Source organism: Brachycentrus maculatus, unplaced genomic scaffold, assembly GCF_059751285.1.
Source record: "Brachycentrus maculatus isolate JH-2025_06_01 unplaced genomic scaffold, ASM5975128v1 h1tg000017l, whole genome shotgun sequence".
NCBI classification, from domain to species: Eukaryota; Metazoa; Arthropoda; class Insecta; order Trichoptera; family Brachycentridae; genus Brachycentrus; species Brachycentrus maculatus.
The window spans coordinates 2,654,496-2,678,842 of NW_028280771.1; the positions used below are offsets into that span (position 1 = coordinate 2,654,496).

At 33.2% G+C, this 24,347-nt stretch overlaps 1 protein-coding gene across 1 annotated transcript in view; it reads left to right on the forward strand.

Annotated features, from left to right (window-relative positions):
* Nucleotides 1-23,617, forward strand: part of LOC148313208 (uncharacterized) — a gene marked incomplete at its 3' end in the record, with an annotated part of 109,302 nt that extends 85,685 nt beyond the window's left edge. The window contains exons 3-8 of the mRNA XM_088266957.1: nt 17,053-17,227; nt 17,538-17,849; nt 18,512-18,718; nt 19,286-19,470; nt 20,123-20,804; nt 23,253-23,617. Coding sequence (XP_088123083.1) covers nt 17,053-17,227; nt 17,538-17,849; nt 18,512-18,718; nt 19,286-19,470; nt 20,123-20,804; nt 23,253-23,617 — 1,926 coding nt within the window. The remainder of the gene's footprint in view (nt 1-17,052; nt 17,228-17,537; nt 17,850-18,511; nt 18,719-19,285; nt 19,471-20,122; nt 20,805-23,252) is intronic.
* Between the last annotated feature and the right edge of the window lie 730 nt (nt 23,618-24,347).

Genomic DNA, 24,347 nt, shown 5'->3' on the forward strand with positions numbered 1-24,347 from the left:
TATTGATATATTGATACACGTGTCACAATAGATTTCAATAAACACAGTACTCCACTGCTGGATGTAGGCCTCTTCCCCTTCTTTCCATTTCCTCCGGTCGGTTGCTGCTTGCAGCCAGTTTTTACCCCCCACAGCGACAATATCGTCAGACCATCTCGGCTGTCCAAACTCAAAACACAGTAAGGGACATTTTTTTTGTAGTACGTTTTTTTTTCATTTTTGGACTAAGTAGAATCTACTTAGTCCAAAAATGCAAAAAAAAACGTACTACACAAAAATGTCCCTTACTGTGTTTTAAGTTTGAACAGCCGATCTCTTTTGGGCTCTTCCAACACCTCTTTTGCTCTCCCAAGGTCTCCATCGTAGAATTCTTGGGGTCCATCTTGTGGGGTCCTGTCTCGCTATATGTCCTGCCCACCGCCATTGGAGTTTTGCCACGCGATCAATGATGTCCTCTACTTGTTTTTTTTCCTGGTATATTCATTTTTAATTTTATCCCTCAGGCTGAAACCAAGCATGGATCTTTCCATGGGTGTTTTTCATTTTTCATTTTCTTCCGATTTGTGGAACGTTGCCCTCTCGCCCTAACAAATTCGGCTGACTGCAAGTACGAATCGTGCCAGATTATCTTTGATCGACCTATCTATGGTACATATCGCTAATTCTTTTCAACAACGTCATATATAACAAAAAAAAACTTAATTTTTCAGCAGATCGTTTTTAATGTTTAAAAATAAAATAAAATGTATTAAAAATAAATATCAAGCCACTCATTGAACTTTTTACTGCGCAACAGATCTTTTTAGGTAAAACCTGAATGTTTTTTCTCTATTTGCAAAATATTTAGTATATTCAAAAAAATAATCAAACAATACCTTTTCTTCAAAATGCAAAAACACTTTCAGCCCTGAAGCGGATAAATATTAAGTTTAAAATATGCTGTTTTTGCTGGGATATAGTACATTTTCTGGGCATTCCGAAAACATGCACAACTGTAAATTGACGATTTTTGACATATAACGTTATTGAAAGGAGTGAGCGATATGTTATTGTCTTATTATGAAAACTGTTAAAGAAATTTGTTATGTTATTGTCACGATTTATCGGTCAAGGGCCCTCGGGTGGGCCTCATTGTGCGATAATATTATTCAATGGCAAATGAGGAGATTTATGAATATGTATACAATTCCATATCTTGGCGTATCGGTGGAATAATGAATATCACATTCCATGTTGAATTTCAATATTCTAATGAAATTAAGATAATAATACTTTAATTAAACGAACATATTGAAACTCTATGAAAACTGTAATTGTTTATTTTTTTTTACATAGGTGATCTTATTCACAATAAGAGAAATATTTATGAAATATTTATCTTAATATGTGTATTCGGATTTTTTATAATAAAAAAATATATAATAATATTTTTTTTCTTCTTTCTTTTTTCAATGACTAAATAATCAAAGTTCTTTCGGCCAAAAGAGGTATGTATTAGATTTTGTTTTTTTTTTGGTTTTTGTAAAAAAATGTTTTTTATTTCTTTAATTTTTAATTTATTTCGTAGATACATACATTTTTTTACTATATGTATTACGGATCTTTAGGCATGGCCTGTGTTGAGCCGAAATACTTAGATGTCAATACAATTTATTATTTTATTTATTATTTGTTTTTTTTTTTAAATTATTTTTATTACATTATTATTATATACATTACCATACATACAATATATATATATATATATATATATATATTTACAGTATAAAGGTTTTACAATAAAATAATTACACCTGGACTTTAATTAATTTTCTTTCTACCTTGTCCCTTCCAACGAGAAGCAAACATCGTCGGACACTGTTTTGTTTTGATGTATTTCTGTGTTTTGCATCTTGTAGTTCTATGTACGTTATTATCATGTCATTTTCACTTAGTCAGCTCAGTCAGCGAATAATCGTATAACCAATCACACAATTATTTTTATATATATTGCATGCAATTTAATCCAGAGGACATTTACTTCGTATATTTATTTTATTGCATAACTGGTTAATCTTTATTATGCGAAGCAAATTAATAATCATATTTCCAGCTTGCTAATTATTTCCTTCTCAATTAAAATACCAGCATTTATTTCTTTTGTTTAGACCATGGGTGGCCAACATTTTCAGTAGCCGCGCCAGATTTTACTTGAAATTGTCAGGATAGTGTAATACTCTATCCTGACAATTTATAGGACCCATATATCGCTCACTCCTTTCAAGAACGTCATAAATCAAAAATTGTCAATTTTCAGTTGTGGATGTTTTCGGAATGCCCAGAAAATGTACTATATCCCAGCAAAAGAGGCATATTTTTAACATAATATTTACCCGCTACAGGGTAGAAAGTGTTGTTTTTGCATTATGAAGAAAAGGTATTGTTTAATTATTTTTTTAAATATACTAAATATTTTTCAAATGGAGCAAAAACCTTCAGGTTTTATCTAAAAAGATCTGTTGCACAGTAAAAAGTTCAGTAGGTAGCTTGATATTAATTTTTAATAAATTGTATTATATTTTTAAACTTTAAAAACGTTCTCCTGAAAAATCAAGTTTTTTTTATTTATGACGTTCTTGAAAGAAGTGAGCGATATGGGATATGATACGAACTACACACGATGGAATGTTCTTTTGGTGGTTTTGTGTACACTAAAGGAAAAAATGTGTGATTTGCTCCGCGTGTCGCAAGTAGACACCCGTCGGGCCGCATGCGGCCCCCGGGGCCGCGGGTTGGCCACCCCTGGTTTAGACTGATATATTATTTTGTCATTAAATTTAATTACTAGGATATTGGATAAAATGGCTATAATACATAATTTAAAAAAAATAATTTAACCAATGTTGTTATGGGTGATAGTATCCTTATTTTTATTATGTAAATGAAAGAACAATGAAATTACTTCTTTACTCATGGCTGATTATCGCTTTGTTTACTAACGAATTTTTTAACGACTTACCTTAATAGTGCATATTTATTATTTTATTTTTATGTTCGTAATAAATATAACTTTAAAATAAATCGTTCAAATTTTATGTCCATATAGTGATTTACGAAATTGTGAAAATTATTTCCAGTATGTTAAATATATTTAGTAGTTCTTTAACGTGGTATGGACACGTGGAGCGAATGGATAACGAGAGAATGACTAAGAAAATGTATGTGGTGAATGAGAACAGACCGTGGACGGCCGAAAAAGTCTTGGTACGTCAGATCAATCAGAATCTAAAATCTGGTGCTGTCAAAAGTCTGCGTAATCGGAGGGCATGTATGACTAGGTGTATGGATGTGTAGGAGGCGAGGGGTGTATGTCAGGACAGAAGAGTGTGGCGTTCCGTCCTCTCTGCCTACCCCTTCGGGGAAACGGCGTGATGGTAGTAGAAATAATCAATATTCTTCAGCGGTGAGAACCATGTCTGTGTTTCGGACTAGTTTGCATAATATTTATTAGAGATCGTTTATAACTGCAAAAAGTACATATTTCTAATTGATCGCACATTGATTTCAACTTTTACAAGCGAAACGAATCATTTCAAAAGTTTCAGTTATTCCTCGCATTGAAATAAAAAAAATGTGCAATGAACCTTTTTATCAGCATAAATCTCAGTAATTCTGCACCATGAACCAAAAATACCGGATTTTTTTACTTATCATTTTCTAAAGATAGGGCGTTTGTGCACTGCACGGAATTACACGGAATTTTACCGTCCGGCACCTCAGTGTTTAGCGTTTTAAAACGATGATTGGCTTGGATTGGCTTGTGTTTTTTTTTTAAACAAAGATATGGATATATAATATTCATATAAAAACATTAACTAATTCCTTGTTTTCTGACTTTCAAATGAGGTCAGCGCAGAAAATAAAAATACCCTTCTCGTCCTTAAGCATCAATCGACCAAATGGGTAGAAATACCTTTCCCATCCTAAGGGCGTTTGTCCACTACACGGAATTACACAGAATTTTACCGTCCGGCACGTCAGTTAGCATATAAACGGATTGGATTGGCTTGTGCTTTTGCCCATCTTTCTTCGGATCGGTGCGTGGATACGTTGCGCGTAAATTCGATCACGCTAAACTGTCGTAGTCGCTTTTATTTTTCAAAACCGGACTGCCGGATGGTGAAATTCCGTGTAGTGCACAAGCGGCTTTAGGATGTGATTTGTTGGTTTTATTTTCCTTACTACTACCGATTGTAAATATAGGTGTGCGTGCACGATTTTATTGATAATCATTGAGAATTATATTAAAAGCAAATATGTACAGTAATAACCTCGCATAACGAACGCTGCGTACAACGATATTTTTGTTCGTCTATTACGCGACTCCTACTGCGAGCCTCGCTTCACACAACAAACTGTATCGAATTTCATTTTTTTTAAATAATCTTATTATCCTGGAGCGCAGGGCTAATCACCTTTCCTTTGTGTATTTAATCAAGATAACACTGTTTATATACAATACAATGTCCTATGTATCACCGAATGCGAATAGGGGTTAGAGATAAAAAAGTCACCAAAAAAAGCTTGAAAAATTTAACAAAAAAGTAAAAACTGTATTTTATTTTACAGTACCGTAGAACGGGGCTACTGATGTGTTACTTGAGCCCATTAATTTTTTTTTTATTTAGATCTGTATTTGGTCTACAATAATGAACGTATCGACATGATTCATTGTTTCCCTGACATGTGACACTTACGATACGTTCATTATTGTAGACCAAATACAGTTTTTTTTTTGTACTGGGCTCAAGTAACACATCAAAGTTCAAGTAGCCCCATTCTACGGTACCAAATTTGATGCTACAGCACGAAATAAATTTTCAACATGTAATATTATAGAAAACGCTTTTATTTTATTTATTTTTGTTTATTTCAAAACATATTACAAACATAAGTCATATATACTTACATATAATATTCCCGACGAGTAATTTCTAATAATTTTCTAGTAATTTTCATATTACGAACTTGCTCCTGGAACGAATTGATTATATGTACGTTATACGAGGCATCACTCTATTCGCTAGTGACTTGTCGGCATTTGCTATTGAAATTCAAATTGACGATTATTATGTAAGAATAATTATAATGCTTTATTATTATAAACACGTAAACTAATATTTATCTTTTAAAAACATCCACAAATAAACGTAGCCCTTATTTACACAATGTACTGTATTCAAGAATAAATTCCACATTAGCGCTATTCGCTTCGTATCGGGATTTCCATAATCGTGTTTTTAACCTTGAATAACACTTATTTCTTTTAAAAATTATTGTCGATTTATGTTAGTGTTTGGGTTATTTAAAACAAAACATTTAACCGAGTTAGAATTTAGAAAAATAAACATTTAAATTAACTGAAAAAGTGAATTTAAGTTCTTAATTTTTATTTTTAATGATAAATATTTGCGTTTTTATTATTCTCACAAATATTTCAAATTCATACTATTTCTGTGTGCCTAAGCGGCTCATTATTAGAAATAGGTATCAAATTGTGGTAGAGTGGGTTGGCTCATTATTAGAAATAGGTATCAAATTGTGGTAGAGTGGGTTCGAACCGAGAAACTCCGACTTAAGAGTCCGCGACATTAACCACAGGACCACACCCGATTTTCACTTTTTGTGTGTTTTAATTTATTCGTTTTTTGAACAGTATACTGGTATTTAAGGGGATATTCGCAAAAACAGAATTCATTCCACCAGAGAGGTCATATGTCTGTTCAAATTCCTTTTTTTTTTAAAGAATGTATAACGGATATTTTTTTTAGTTTTTTAGAATATACAGTGGTGGCCAAATGTATTAGGCACCCCCTACAGAATTGGTTTATGTCTTTAAATACTGCGACTCTTGGAATTCTTGTCAATCTTTTCGGATTGTATCGTATTTTGATGGATTTTACCTAATACTTATTATCTGTTATCCCGACATACGACAGTTAGGGGCGTGGTTTATTTAAAAACACTATTTATACTAGTAGTTACTGGATTTCCGCATTTTAACAACATTTACTTATCATCATCATCATTAATGCTATGGTTAGAAAAATAGCCCATGAAACATCGGTTATAAATTGACTAGAAAATTAGTAGATTTAGACTTACCTATCCTGAAAAATATCCGTGAAATTGTATTATTCGATTGAATTTGTTTTTTGCCATTTCAAAAGATTTTTATGTAAAAATTATGAGACAAATTTAGATTAGATGATTTTTTCGTGTCCCCTTCCTTGTATTGCAACAATTTGTTGTTCTATTATTTTTTCCGTGAAAAAGCCGTCCTATAATATTAATGTTTCAATTTTACGGTGACTCTTTTCATTCAGATTTTTTGCATAGTCATGCCGGCAAATTAAGACGCAATTCCGGTATAATGTTTTACCAGGAGATAAGAAACAATGTGCGGTCATTGCAATTCAGAATGTATATATTTTTTAAACTTTCACACGTGTTACGTCTACATTAATCCTACGTTCAGTGTTTAAACCAAACCGTCAGCTGAAAGTGAGAATAGGACTGACTCAAGCTGTGGTGATTTCGACGACTCGTAGTTTCGTTCAAAAGTTATAGCCCAGGTAAATTGAGCATCAACCAAAAAAATATAGTTTTATTATTTTATTTCAAGCCCGACGCACACATCGCTCACTCCTTTCAACAACGTCATAAATAAAAAAAAAAAAGATTTTTCAGGAGATCGTTTTTAAAGTTTAAGAATATAATAAAATGTATTAAAAATAAATATCAAGCCACTTATTAAACTTTTACTATGCAACAGATCTTTTTAGGTAAAACCTGAAGAGTTTTTCTCCATTTGAAAAATATTTAGTATGTTTACAAAAACAATTAAACAATACCTTTTCTTCAAAATGCAAAAACAACACTTTCTGCCTGTAGCGGGTAAATATTAAGTTAAAAATATGTCGCTTTTGCTGGGACATACATTTTCTGGGCATTCTGAAAACATGCACAACAGAAAATTGTCAATTTTTGACAATTGACGTTGTTGAAAGGAGTGAGCGACATATTCGGATAATTTAATTTTAGCTTCTGTAATTTTCCAGTAAATTGAGTGCATTTTTATTATTTTTTATAAGCAATCTAAGTTGTTATATTTCAGAACCTATACGTTTTATCACAATGAAATAAATGAAATTTTATAGCTAATTTATTGGTGATTATTTTTTCTGTAGAGTTCTTTCGATATCTCTATTTACCTCTACCCTTTGAGTTGTTCGAAAGAATCGATTCCACCATCCGTTTATCTGTCATTTAAATATTTTGTTGACATCTCAACATAAATAACGAAGAATATGGAAGTCTGGGCATTTACAGGGCTTACGACTTACGTCACAGGCTTTGTTAAGTGATCACTTTACACACGTGTAACATTCACCAATTCTACTCATGATTGACAACCACACTACTCAATTTTTTGGATTCTTCTAGATATATTGATAAATCTCGTGACACAATACGTGTGAGTTCACAAAAGCCATATACATATGTTGGAATGAGGAAAGCTTTTATCAAGCAAAGATGTTATTTTTATACTTTAATTTTTATGCGCATTCGATTTTTCGCATTTGATTTAAATCACCTTTTTATTGGAATCACGCATCCGTATTTTGCTATTCAGTGGGTTCATGCAAATTCCTTTGTTCAGAATAACATTTAACCGCGCTGAGCACATATTTTTATTGATAACGTGTATTTTCCAGTAAACACGATCGTTAATTCTAATTTATTTCTTATTTTGCGTGGTTCATTAGTAGCTCGAGAACATATGTTAAGGCTTCTGCCTTGCGGAAATGGTTTTGGTACAGCCGATTTAGTCAGGGTCGCGGTATACATTGTTATTCCAACGTTTATCGATTCTAGCGCCAATCTAGTAATAACTCACTCTGCAGGCTGACCGAACCGTCTGAAGACAACTTTGATTCCCGATAAGAAAAACGAGATATGCTAAAAAGTCGTAAGAATGATGCGATCGTCGATGAATGTTTCGATATATTTTTTATGCTAATTTCCTTTTGGCTAAAATTAAGCAATTTAATTTTGTACTTTATTTTATTTTTGGCTTCGTCGTTAACGACATCGTCAGGCTGTTGGTACGCTAGACGAAATTCTGTATGTATGTTATATGCTCATCGGGGCAGGGAGTTGAGATCCATGATTTTATATTGTTTTATCTAATAAAATAAATTGAAATTAAAAAAATTAAATAAAATTAAAATTATTAAACTCAAATATACATTAAAATATGCAAGTTTTAAAAATTTGGATAAGATCTTATGTTAATTTTATTATATGATTTTTTTTTGTATTATTTGTTCATATTTGTAAATATTATTTAATTGATTTCATTAATTGATTCGGCACTATTTTCATTACTTTGCGGTCAAATGTATCCATTTTAAAGCATAATAGTGGAAATAGTGGTATTTACCAAATAAAAATTTAATTTATTATATTTATATATAAATATATATATATATATATATATATATATATATATATATATATATATATATATATATATATATATATATATATATATATATATATATATATATATATATATATATATATATATATATATATATATATATATATATATATATATATATATATATATATATATATATATATATATATATATATATATATATATATATATATATATATATATATATATATATATATATATATATATATATATATATATATATATATATATATATATATATATATATATATATATATATATATATATATATATATATATATATATATATATATAAATATTATATTTAGGGTTTTCACATTAATTTTCTTTAACCGGTGATCCAATTTCATCGTCACTGACATCATAAAAAATATTTATGGTTGCAACAAAAACGCTTTAAAAACTTCGATCATTTCGTCCGAAACAACAGCACAGGGATTTTATTTTGAGTAGGTTACCTCAAACTGATTTATATAGTCGATAACTCAACACAGGGATTATATTTTAAGTAAGTATGTACCTTACACTGATTTAAATAGTTGATAACTTTGTCGAAACTCGTGTCGCGGTAAAACTGAGATGACGATGTCGCGTCGGATTTTCAGTTAGTTTTCACTCGCTGGGTCGATTTTCCCGCTCAAACTGAACGCTGCTCGCGATCCACAGAGGTTTTATTATCAATGATTGATCTCGATAATCCACTACCTTTCCGCTTCCGATTTGAAATAGAAAAATACGGCCATTATTATTATGTGTGTGTGTGTGTAAATGTACGGTGAACATGTAAGTTACGCGGTTTGTTTGGAAAACGCAAGCAGGGAATTGAGATTTTTTAAATAATTATTCATACTTACATTTTGACATCTCAACATAGATGAAGAAAAATATGGATGTTTGGGTATTTACAGGGCTTTCGACCTGTCATAGGCTGGTTAAGTGGAATTCAAATTTCATTAGTTTTTTTTATGTTACAAGTGATATCTAAGTTTTTTCCTAGCAAACTTTAAAAAAAGACAGAGTATATCTCTAAATATAACATTATTATTCACTATTATTTTTTGACAACTCATCAAAGATGGCATTTACGGGGCTGACAACCGTCATAGGCTGGTTTATGTGATCACTTTACACACGTGGATCATTCACCATTCTGTTCATGATTGACAACAACAGAACTCCTTGATATGTGTATATTTAAAACATATTTATATTTATGGTTAATTTTGTAATACAATTTCTATACACTTCTACTTAATACAATATTATAATTTTAGTTGCGTTGTGCCTCTCCAAAAAAGAGACTGAGCTCTTGTGCTTGGAGAGGGAAACATATTGATCAATCTCATGACACAGTTACAATGTTACCTGATTTAGAGAAAATTATGTTGCGAATCAACGAATACTGGGCCTTAAACATTTAAATAAAATAGTATTCCAGATTTCAGACACATTTTATTTTATTGATTTAGATGGTATGAAAAAACGTTTATACTTGAATATTTTAAATATTTAAATAAAATAGTATTCCAGATTTTAGACACATTTTATTTTATTAATTTAGATGGTATGAAAAAACTTTTACACTTGAATTTTTTCTTGCGTGGTGACAACCCTTACGCAAAATAGTTTCATTAGAGGGTTAAATCGACGGCCCCTACTTAGAGTAATCTATCTGCAAATCTGTTACTTTACAGGAGAGAGCTAAGAAGATTAATTCAACGTATTTTTAAAATTAGTTAACGGTTTTATCTGAAATTCTAAAATTGTATTATACATTAAAAAACACGATAAAATAATGTATTAAATCGTTTTAAAACTTTATGCTTTGTCAAAATTAAGTAGTTAGCGTTTTTAGAGTTCAGTTCATTTCGAAAATTCGATAAAGATAGGTAAAGTTTATCGGACTTTCGACTTTTGTTATTATCACTACTAAAAAGCAAAAGACTTGTAGATGATATCAACGGCCCCTACGTAACGTATTCTATCTGCAAATCTGTTACTTTACAGGAGAGAGCTTAGATGATTTTTTCAACATATTTTTTATTATTAATTAACGGTTTTATCTGAAATTGTAAACCAGTATTATACATAAAAAAACACGATAAAATAATGTATTAAATCGTTTTAAAACTTAATGCTTTGTCAAAATTAAGTAGTTAGCGTTTTTGGAGTTCAGTTCATTTCGAAAATTTGATCAAGATAGCGTCTTATACGCCTGAAAACTAGGCGTAATTTATTTAATATATATTTTTTTGTTTGATTATATTTGTAGACCAGTGCTCCGCAACCTTTTCTCACCTGCGACATTCCAAAATTCTTCCTAGAATTCCGCGGCACACCTAAAGTTTAAATATATAGACCATCGAAAATTTATTTATTGATTTGGCTTTTGATTTGTAGCACTCTATTTTAATTTATGCATTAATTGTTAAATCAAACACCGATTTTTTTAGTAAACTTGTTTTTTATTGTTAAAAAACACATAAAAATTTATATTGTGACAATTGTTTCACCTCGCATTTGATTGAAAATGCCATAACTAAGCGAAACAATTGTCATAATATTAATTTTTATGTGTTTTTTCACAATAAAATACAACTTAGTAGACTTAAAAAATCTGTGTTTGATTTAACAATCAATACATAAAATACGTTGAAAAATTATGTATTTATAATTATATTATAATTTTGAAATAAAAGACAATGTTATGAAAAATAATTTGTCATTGTGTGTTAACACACAATGACCAATTATTTTTGTATTTAATTACATAATGTAAAATTTAAAAAATATCAATTGCATTGAATTTGGTCGCGGCACATCTGAATCCTGCTCACGGCACACCATTGTGCCATGGCACACCGGTTGCGGAGCACTGTTGTAGACAACGGTCAGTTGATAACGTACACCAAATATCTCAAAATTGACAAAAATGTAGTTAGAGCACTTTACGTAGGGCACGTCGATATTTCTAAATATATTTAACTACATTTTTTTAATGAAAACTGTAATGTAAAAAAGATAATTCGGACTGATTATTATAATAAAGTATGTTGCTATAAAATGTAAATTTAATGGCATTTCACATTATTTTTATTAACAATATCGACTTTGTTAAAAGGCATCGGACCCTGACATTCGTCAACTGTTTTAATCCATTTTTACAATTATGTTTGATCGCGTGGATCATACAAAGGATACCTCACTCATTAAATTCTCAGTTGTTCTATTGATTCGAGTATTAAAAAAAACACTAATGGCATTTTATGAATAATTTTATTTTGTTACTATTATTTTGAAAAGGCTAATAAGGTTATTTTTCATTTTTATCAATGTATTTTACCAAAAAATAAACAAATATTATACAAGGGAATTAAAGAGACAATTATTATAAATATGATGATGAGTAACATCAGCAAATACAGTAGAGCCTCAATATAACGGACTAATTTAAGGGGTTGTTGTCCGTTAAAATCGAACTTCAGTTATATAAAAATAGGTTTAAAATGTATATTTAAAAATATATATATAAACATTGTATATAGATATAAATAAACAATATAAAACACAAACAAAATTCTATTTATTGTCTTCGGACAATTTTCCAGAAGTGACATCGCTGTTTGATATTGACGCGAATGCTTTCGGTAATCCTGATTTGATATAGGAATCAAGTTTTGTTTACACTTTTAAAGTTTGCTGTTTTTTTATAATCAACTCTCTGAAATAACGAAAGTGCGTATAATATAGTTTATTTATTTAAATTTTATTTTAAAAGGAATAAAAGAGGAAAAAAAGGGAAAAAAGAAAGGCTTCTCTACAGGTAGGATAGTAAGGATAGGGAAGGTAAATGTGAAAAATTCATCAATTGAAACTTGAATTTTGTTATCTGACGAAAAGTCAATAAATGTTATTAGATCGTCGAGATGTGATCTAACTACTGATGAGATTATTTTTGGCAGTTTTGTTTCTTCTTCTTCTTCGCTATCCTCACTTTCATCCTCATGTTTTAGGTTTATAATTTAATATTTTCTTGAATGTTTTTCGCAGATACTTTGTGGCACATTTTATAAAATTTATAAAATAAAACAACTTTGTTTTAACTACTTTTTATTGGTACACTTTATTCAACCGGTTTCGACAAGAACCTTGTCATCATCAGGGTTTATGTACTAAATTCTACAATGTTTTAGAATTAAGTACATAAACCCTGATGATGACAAGGTTCTTGTCGAAACCGGTACACTTTATTCAACCGGTTTCGACAAAAACCTTGTCATCATGAGGGTTTATGTACTAAATTCTACAATGTTTTAGAATTAAGTACATAAACCCTGATGATGACAAGGTTCTTGTCGAAACCGGTTGGATAAAGTGTACTAATAAAAAGTGGTTAAAACAAAGTTGTTTTATTTTATAAAGTTTATAATTTAATATCCTATTTCATTTTCAGTCATGATATTTTAATTATATTATATTTTAGTCCACCCAATGTGACCTTTATCTTCTTTGAATTTTTGTCCATCATATTCGGAGTTCGTTAAATAGGTGTCCGTTATATCGATGTTTTACTGTAATGAGTAAATTCACCAAATGCATTACCTATGTCCGTACATATTTCAATGTTTTTTGACAAATAATGACGAAATGAGATGCTATTAATTTATTCACGTATGAATATGTATGATTCTTTTGATTATGATATCCGCCGTCATTTTCAATGTCAATAATTATTTTTTAATTACAAAAAACAATTATATGACGAAAAAATAAACGATATTTTATTCCATATGAAGCCGTAACTAAAAAAAGTTGAAATTACATTTGAATCCAGTTATCAAAAATGTATTTATTTGGTACGAAAAATCCCATGTAAAAAATTATTAACGGAAATAGCTTATTTGGGAGCCCTGTCAATTCCCAGAGTTACATATTATCTTTGTTTAAAAAGACGTGTCGTCTCTGCGTAGTGTATTTTTAAAATAAGTTGTTATTTACTTGGAAAGACCTTTTTTTATTTTATGGTACGGAACCAAAACTTTTTTTAAAAACCAAAACAATAGAACTTATCGAAATAATCGAACCAGGAACCTCCAGCAAGGTAACCAAAGAAGCTTACTAATGTAAATAATTGTATAAGAGATGCATCTCCTCATACATACCCCCCCGACCATTTCAACCCCTGACCTGACCGCTTTCAAGTATTTGGCATATCGCGCACCCTTTCAACAACGTCATATATCAAAAATCGTCAATTTTCAGTAGTGCATGTTTTCGCAATGCCCAGAAAATGTACTATATCCCTCCAAAAGCGGCATATTTTCAACTTAATATTTACCCGCTACAGGGCAGAAAGTGTTGTTTTTGCATTTTGAAGATAAGGCATTGTTTAATTAAATTATGCTAGGATTTCCTCTACACACACATATACGAGTATATATATATACATATATATATATATATATATATATATATATATATATATATATATATATATATATATGTATATATATATGTATATATATATATATATATATATATATATATATATATATATATATATATATATATATATATATATATATATATATATGTATATATATATATATATATATATATATATATATATACATATATAAACAAAAACAGAGTGGTGTGGCGTTCGATTCTCTCTGCCTACCCCTGCGGGGAAGCGGCGTGATGGTTAGTTAGTTAGTTAGTTATATATATATATATATATATATATATATATATATATATATATATATATATATATATATATATATATAATTATTATTACTTGCTCAGCTTATAATTATTGCAATTTTCTTAATGACCTCTTTACCTGTACATTGTGTCATTATTCAGGCCATAGGTACATATCAGTGTCTTTACATGTCACTGTAATTTATGGTGATTTACCATACAAGTTCATAATAATTTTAGTTGATATCCGATTCTTTTATTCTGATTTTTTATTCTCTGATCTTGTGAAGTAGAACGGGTACAAGAAATTGTAAATTTTATAATTCATTTATTTTATTTATTAATTTTTATTTATTTATTTACGTGCTTTAAGATGGATAAAAATCATATTGACTGTTGTCAGCCAAAAGGTACAAAAGTCCATTTTTGAGCCATTCAGATATAAGGTTATAATGTAGCAAAGTTATAACTTTGTTACATTATAAACTTATATCTGAGAATGTGCAAAATAAGGTATTCACTTGACAAAAATTGATGAGGCAGTAGAACACAAAGATCTATTGGATTTTTATTTAGAAAATATGACAAGACTAACTAACTAAACTAACTAACCATCACGCCGCTTCACCGCAGGGGTAGGCGGAGAGAATAGAACGCCACACCAATCTGTCTTCGCTTCTTCCACGTTCATGCATCTCCTCATACATACCCGCCGATTGTTACGTCTCCTTACCAGACAAGTATTTGGCATACCCGATTGTGCCATGACTAGACAATATGACAATATGACAAGACGAATAAGACAAATAAATGAGCTATGTGACAAATCTTGATTGATATAAGATATTGAATCCATTGTGTCTATTGTATTGTTGTATCTTTTGTATTGTTTTTAGGCATCAACTTTATTTATTTATTATGAACTATACACATCCACTATCATTTTTAAAACATATAAATTAAATATGCTATAAATCCTTGTACATAAGCCAGGAAAAATTTCTAAGGCAACTAATGAATATAAAAAAACCCAATATATGAAAAGTTTGGCGGAATCCGGTATCCAACCAAATCACCATCTATTTTAAAACTATTAAACCGAAAGTGGAACAAATATGAAATTATTCTTAAAGTTACATAGATTTACAGGCATCCTTCATTACTCATTACGGACTGGTAATTAATTTAACTATTACAGGTACATGGCCACCCATGTCATTACTCGTTTCATAAATAATGTAACTTACATACCGCAGAATTCTACCGTGAACTGTACTAATAGCTAGATATGTGACTAATGGACATCTGTTACTTTTTCGATTACCCAATAGGGATGATATTTATTACAATTTCTTGGTTTATATTTCTTTCCAGTTTAAATTTTTGATGTCAAATGCTTTGGGAGATAGGAATACGCAATATGCAAGCTTTGTTAATTAAATGTTATCTAGTATGTAATACTAGAGATATGCAATACACAACCATTATCCTTTTAAATAAGTCATTTTTAGATTTGATTTTTTAATTCAATCACCATATCTAGCTAATACCTGAACCCTCGTCTAGTGGAACGGATGGTCTGCTGATGGCAGTCAACAGTCCGCCTTTTCCTGAGGAGTTTTATGTGGTTTCCTCCCAGCAATGAGCATATGCTAAGAAGTTCCTGATTGGCCCACACTAGATTATCTCTCCTGTTCCCAACGCAGATTCAAATAAAAACATAATTATTTGGTTAAAAGAAACAAAAACATACTTGATGATCTATAAACCTAGTACATAATAAGCAAGGTATATAATAAATGCAATTACCGAAAAAAAAATCTCATGATGTGTCAGAAAAATCACATTTTAATTACTGTTTGGACCGCACACCGGGAGCATTTTTTTTAGCTATTTAAACCTGGGTTAACCCTTCTGAATTCAATAATATTATTTGAGGCCGCTCGGTTTCACTGAAATCACGTTTTCTTGGCATTTTAATATGAAATAATGAAGGCTTAATTGAAAAGTATAAAAAAATCGCACTTATTTACTGATTAAAATAACTGGAGAGCAACGTTTCAAATTTAAAAATGACCCCTGAAAATATAAAATGTAGTGTTTTTAAATAAACCATGCCCCTAATTGTCGTAGGTCGGGATGGTAGGTAGTAAGTAGTAGGTGAAATTCATCGTAATACAATACAATCCGAAATAATTGCAAGAATTCCTAGAATCACAGTATGTAAAGACATAAACCAATTCTGTAGGGGGTGGCTAATGCATATCGGTCACTCCTTTCAAGAATGTCATAAATCAAAAATCGTCAATTTTCAGTTGTGCATGTTTTCGGAATGCCCAGAAAATGTACTATATTCCAGCAAAAGTAGCATATTTTTAACTTAATATTTACCTGCTACAGGGCAGACAGTGTTGTTTTTGCATTTTGAAGAAAAAGGTATTGTTTAATTATTTTTTTAAATATACAAAAAAAAAATTAAATTGATAAAAAACAGTCTGGTTTTACCTAAAAAGATCTGTTGCACAGTAAAAAGTTCAATAAGGTACTTGATATTTATTTTTAATCAATTGTATTATATTTTTAAACTTTAAAAACATTCTCCTGAAAAATCAAGTTTTTTGATTTATGACGTTCTTGAAAGGAGTGAGCGATATGCCCACGACTGTATACTTCGTAAAAGTAAAAACGAGTTGGAATAACCCAAAATGTTGTGGACTTCATCTATGTTCAGATATTCTTTAAATTTTGTTTGAATTTTTTCACAAATTGGTTATTCATATAAATGTTTTCTTTCTCCACAGATGAGCAGCACGGCAGATATCAAGCTGGAGGTGGCCGAGGAGCTGCTAGGCTCCCTTACCACGTACGGGGGGGCCCACTCGGGGGGCGAGGCGGGGGGCGGGCCGGCCGTCAGGACCAGCGCGAGAGTCATCAAGAAGCTGCGCCTCGACTCCTCCGACCAGAGGGACAGGAAAGGTGATCACACTCTATCGTGTCTCTTCCCAGTACAATAATTCATGTCTCTTCCTACAATAATCCATATCTCTTCCCAGTACAATAATCCATGTCTTTACCCTGGACTGGTACCTGAAGCGGAGGGCTGGGCTGGGCTACCTTTCCTGCGTTTATATGATGCAGTGCCCTATGCACCATTAGTGTGTGTGTGGATAAGGGTTTGATGAAGATAAAGATATTTTCTACTGTAAAAGTTAATTACATCAGTAAAAACCCGAAATTTTAAAATTGCTATTGTCATTTTTAGTTGATAAATTTTCATCGTCAACAGACTCTGCAAAGATCGATGCGGAAAAACATGACAAGGAATACTCGATTACTTCGTCGGTGAAGATACTGCCTCTGAAGACCTCTCTGGCGAAGCAGAGAATGCCGAAAGCCCTGTGGTCCGCCACGGAGAAAAACCTCTTTTTCGAAGCTCTCAATGAGCACGGAAAGGACTTCGACTCCATCACGGCCTACATTTGTAACAAAATGAAGAGGAAAGGATTCACGAGCGCGACTACCAAAACTAAACATCAAGTCTCGCAATTCTACTACAGAACTTGGAATAAGGTCTCCAAACACATCAAATTCAGTGACAGTAAGTGAACATTTTGATTACTAATAATATAAATTGGACACACAATTTACGATTCGACTCTAAAGGCTCATTCCAGGCCCGGTATAGAAGCTCATGGCTTCCATTTGTGATGACTAGTTTAATTTAAATCTAACATCGGTATTTAATCAATCATGCAAAGTGTGTCCTGATCAAAGATAAATATAATTACTAGCATTTTCAAAATACCTAATACAGTCAGAGGAGCGGCGTAAAAGGTAATACTAAATAGAGTACTCCGCCACCTTAGTGTAATGGTCAGCACGCTCGGCTACTGTTCTGGAGGTACCGGGTTCGATTCCCAGGGGAGGTCAATTAAATATAAGTGATTTTTTTCACTCCAATATTTATTCAGTACTACCCTGGACTGGTACCTGAAACGGACGGCTGATCACTTTTCCTTCATATGTTAACAATCAAGATAACACTGCGTTTATATGATGCAGTGCCCTATGCACCATTGGGGTGCGGATAAGGGTTTAATTTTAAAAAAAAGTAAAAGAGTGGAATAAGAGGTAGCAGACCCCCAGGAAGACCACCTGAACGATGGAGAGATAGCTGGACTTCCACCTCAGAATGACATAGTCCTAAATGAAGAGGAAGAAGAAGAATATATGTTTGTAATGTTTGATTCCCCGTTGCAGATGTGAAGAAGGTGGTGCAAGAGCTGTATGCGCTGATCAATTACGGCGAGATGCGCAAGCGACTGGAGCTGGGGGTGGCGTCGCGCACGGCCAGCCGCCTGCCCGAGCTGGTGGGCAAGGGCGTGGTGTGCGTGCGCGAACGCGGCCGCACGCTCCGCGTGCGCACGCCCGTGTGCCGCGCCCTGCGCAAGCTCAACCAGCTGGAGGGTGAGTGCCATAACGCAATAACTCGCATTCCCTTCTTCTGTGCGTGTCATGTCAGGTCACCCTGGATTTTATCATGTCGCTCACTTAAATAGTAGTGTTTTTTAAATAAACCACGTCCCTAATATTCGTAGGTCGGGATGGTAGGTAGTAAGTAGCAGGTAAAATTCATCATAATACAATACAATCTGAAATAATTGCAAGAATTCCTAGAATCACAGTATGTAAAGACATAAACCAATTCTGTAGGGGGTGGCTAATACATATCGCTCACTCCTTTCATGAATGTCATAAATCAAAAATCATCAATTTTCAGTTGTGCATGTTTTCGGAATGCCCGGAAAATGTACTATATCCCAGCAAAAGGGGCATATTTTCAACTTAATATTTACCCGCTACAGGGCAGAAAATGTTGTTTTTGCATTTTGAAGAAAGGGTATTTTTTTTTAAATAAACTTAATATTTTTCAAATGGAGAAAAAACCTTCAAGGTTTTACCTTAAAATATCTGTTGCACAGTAAAAATAAAGAATTGTGTTTATTTAAAAAAACTTTAATTCTACTTGGGCAGAGTGGGACTCGGCACTGCGTCTGCCGCCGCGCGTTACGGTAGCGCTGACACCGCGCGATTGGGAGGCGTGGGCGCGCGTGCAGGGCGCGGCGCACAACCCGCGCGCGCTCGTGCCCGCGGCGCCCTCCTTGCGCCTGCACCCGCTGCTCTCGCTGCTGCAGAGGCGCTGGCGGCCCCACGATATCGTATCCTTCATATTGCGACAACCAATGAAAAAAATTAGCGTCAAAGATTTTTTTTAAAACCACTTAATGTTTGGGTTTTTAATTATAACAATTTAAGCATATTTAATTTACAATTACATCTACAATATTTTGTACTAATTCATCGTCGAAAAGTAACTAAAAATTCAAAATTGGCAAAAAACCCATTTGGTGAGCGAGCGTGACTCGTTCAAAATTATGAACATAATTTATTCATTTTGTAGACATTTTTTAAACCATATCCGCTACCTAGATGGAGCATTTGGAGTCCACAAACTATCTCCAGGCTTTTCTGTCGTCTGCATCCTCCCAAATCAGATCCGCGTCCCAAAGTTCTGACGAGAACTGCCGACGAATTGTCAGCAGTGGTCGTCCTGGGCGGCGGGAACCTGATGCCTTGTAAAAGAGGCAAGCTTGATTAAGGCTCTCAGGAGGCATGCGGAGTACATAGCCAAGCCAAACTTTATGTCATAAAATAAACCCTGAAGAGGGCAACAGGTTGTTGCTGAAACTAGTTGGTTGTTAATAAATGTAAGTGGATCAAAAAACAAAGTCTTTTTATTTCTCAAAATAATAAATCAAATTTGTTTATCTCTTCATATTGATGTCTTCCTTAACTCCGCTTTCCCAACAGAGAGACGCCTTTTCGTCTTCTCACAGAAAGAAATCATTGGATACAATCAACACGTTGAATAAAAAAATGCAGCTACTGTTCAGTTGGACCGTCAATAATCAGCAGAACTCGGCGGGTGACAAAAATTCCAACACTACGAACCTTCCCAAAAACCTGCGAGAGGAGAATGCCCAGAAAATTATGAAAATGGTGAAAACGGCTAAAGCGCCGGATGCTGTGGAGAGCAATCAGGCGTTACAGAAAGATGTGAATGAAATCGATCTAGGATCTCCGAGAAATGATGATTTTGTCCCCGTATCCAGCGTTAGAGAGGAAGAAACCATCGACGAAGCTACAAAATCGGCGGAGACCATTTCAAAATCCGACGACAGCCGTATTCCGACTTCTAACCAGGCGGATAACCTGACCGGCCAGAGAAATTATGATTTCACGGGCACCAGTTTCCAGAGATGGGTCGAATGTGCCGAGAGCCAGTGGATGAATGATGAGATCAAAAAATTGGGGAATAGCGTTGGCGGGGATAAGAACAATATGGTGCTACACGTGGGGCCCAAACCCGGAGTGGGGTTGAACTTTCCAACCATCAATATCAACGAACACATAACAAGCCAAAGAATAAGTCTAGCTTCGTACCAGGAGAGGATAGGCAACAATCCCTTGAATGCCGCCAATGTACAGCAATGTAAGTATTTTTATGTTTTGAATATTGAAAGCATTAACTTTGTGAATCATATTGAAATATTATTTCGAGAAATAAAAATACTTTGTGTTCTGATCCACTCACATTTGTGTGTGGTCATCACACTCACATAATGTGAGTGGATCAGAATACAAAGTATTTTTATTTCTCGAAATAATATAAGCATTTTTAACCTATTTATTGTAACTGCAGACAGTTGTAGAATTCCATATTGAATTGTTGGGTAATATTTGTCCGCCTCCATAGTGTAATGGTCAGAACGCTCGGCTACCGTTCTGGAGGTCTCGGGTTCGATTCCCAAGGGGGGTAAAATAAATATAAGTGATTTTTTCGCTGTAATATTTATTCAATATAACCATGGACTGGTACCTGAAGCGGAGGGCTGATCAACTTTCCTTCATGTGTAAACGATCATGATAACAATGCGTTTATATGACACAGTGCCCTATGCACCATTGGGGTGCGGATAAGGGTTTTATTTTTATTTATAATGTATCCAAAATAAAACACGGTTTTTTGGATTGAATTCTACATTTATTTATGTGTATATCAATACGTGACGCGTTTCGTATTCTTAGGACATTATCAAGTCAGTGTTTGTTAATGTCCTAAGAAGACGAAACGCGTCACATATTAATATATAAATAAATGTAGAATTCAATCCAAAAAACTGTGTTTTATTTTGGATATATTACCCAGCAATTATTTTTAACCTGTTAACTGGGCGGGACGCATAAATACGATACGTGAAACGTAAACAATATCTGGTACGGGTAGGACATATGAATACGTCCTTGAAATATATGTTTGTTATATTATATACATATATGGACGCATATTTTTCGAACAAGAAAGGTATTACTCATCCATACATGTCTCGACATGAATTTAAGACACAGAGTGGATCAGTATTCGCGCCCATTACAAGTTGCGTAATTGGACAGCGGACCGCCCTGTTAACAGGTTAATATTTATTCTTTTTCAGACGGCTGGTCTTCTGCTCCCGGGAGGTGGAAGATCAGCTGTCTCTCGCATCGTTAAGTTTGTCTTCCTGGGGGCCTGTTACCTCTTACGATGCTGCTATTCTCAACACTCGATCTGAATTTGCTCTTCCCACATGATTTCAAATTTCATGTAACAATATTAAACAACCCCCTACGGGTGTAATGGTTAGCGTGTTTAGCCACCGCGCTGGAGGTCCCAGTTTCATTCCCAGAGAGGGGTGGAAATAATTATAAGTGATTTTACTCTTTAATATTTATTTAGTATTATCCTAGACTGGTTTTCTTGCCTTTGTGTAAAGAACGATCAGACATCATGTCACATTTTAACATGTTTTTGGTTTTTGTATTTTTTTGTTACTTACATAGTAATTTTAGTATCTATCTGGATTTACCAACTTTTCCAGACTACACGCCTTTTCCCTATATGGATAGATTTTATAGGTTTATAGACACAGTTATTTTCTAATAATAGCAATTTAACTGACATCTATACACATTATGACATACTAAATGTTTAATGTTTATGACATACTAAAAAAAGTAACAAGACCATCGGTACTATTCCTATTGAAATATGCAGAGAAATGAAGGATTAAACTTTCTTTATATAGCAGATAATTCTTGTCATCTATTTTTTTTCTTCAAATTTCCATCAATCATGAAACTTACGGTCTCTATAACAAAGATTCATATAAACAAAAAGAAACTTCCCTAAGAACACGCGCAAAAGTGAAATGCTTTTAGTAAAATGTTATATAAATACAAAGAAATACTTGAAAATACTTTTATGTATTTTTCAATTAAATTTATTCAGTAATAAATTGACATATACATTACAAACAAAAAATTCAAAGCGTATATATTAACACAAAAATTATGAAGTAAACGTGAACACTCTTGTTAATGATGTAGAAGAATCCCGCTTCCTAATTGCCCCTCAGACACATGTAACAGATCAATAACCGGCGTGATATTGTTCAGCATAGCGGTAGCTCTTCCTACAGGCATAACCATCGGCAGGTTGGCCCTGTATATAGGAATGTGATACAATCTATGCCGACGCTGTCTTAGGTGTTAGAGTCTCTCTCTCTGGTTTCGATCCTGGGATTGGTTTGCAGCAATTTCATTTATTCTTCTCTTCCATTCTTCCCCGTCTTGTGCGGCTCTTTTGAAATGTGCATATGATGAGCAGCGCACAGGTCCTCCAGGTACTCTCGGCGTGGGCTCGGTCATACCCTCCATTATGGCATGCAAGAGACCTTCTTGACATATTACATGGCCGATCCATCTTGCACGCCTTTCGGACAAGGTCCTGAGCAGGTGGCTTCCTCCTTCGATTCCTTGAAGAACTTCCTCATTCGTGATGTGGTTAGAGTATGTTGAGTTATATGTTTCTCTAGAGTGAAAGTATCCTATTGTTTAATAGCTGAAGCAGGAATCAAAGGTGGGGGGAGTCGTTTGAAAAAGCGACAACGAAAAGACAGCGGCGATAACAATCCCAACAAAGCAGCAAAATTGGACAGCGAGAACTGTGGCGTGTTTATGAAAGAGGTCTTGGACATTGACGAGACGGCCAACGACGGAATGGACATGGTGGCCTTTTCCACAACGGATATGAAGAGTTCGGCAGCTGACGGCAATGCGTTCGAGGAAGACAAGGACTTCTTGTCCGAGCTGGAGGATGATGAAAAGGATAACAATGACACCGACGGGGAGTGCGACTTTCCGGCCAAGCCGAGAGAACAGACTGATGATAAGAATGCTCAATCTGTGAAGTTTCCTAATTTAAAGGTTGGTGAACTCCACAGTATTCACAATTTTTATTATGCTGTTATTTAGACCAGTTACCTTATCCACAATATTTTTAGTGCGTCTAAATACTGACTTACCGACAAATCGCTCACTCCTTTCAAGAATGTCATAAATCAAAAATTGACAATTTTCAGTTGTGCATGTTTTCGGAATGCCCAGAAAATGTACTATATCCCAGCAAAAGAGGCATATTTTTAACTTAATATTTACCCGCTACAGGGCAGAAAGTGTTATTTTTGCAGTTGAAGAAAAGGTATTGTTTAATATATTTTTTTAAATATAATAAATATTTTTCAAATGGAGAAAAAACCTTCAGGTTTTATCTAAAAAGATAAAAGATAGTTGCACAGTAAAAAATTCAATAAGTGACTTGATATTTATTTTTAAAACATTGTATTATATTTTTAAACTTTAAAAACGTTCTCCTGAAAAATCAAGTTTTTTGATTTATGAAATTCTTGAAAGCAGTGAGCGAAATGTACTACTGATTGTATTCTATTAAAATCTACCACCTTTGAACCCGATATAAAAAAATGCATCTAGCATCCAACACCAAAAATCTCATAAATTGATTCGGCAGTCACTTTGTGGTAAAATCTATCCATTTTTAATTAATGTTTTACTTAGTAAATACCACTATTTCTTAAAATCTTCTGTGACACGTGTTTCGATGCATTCCGCATCATACGGTGTTTGAAAATGATGCGGA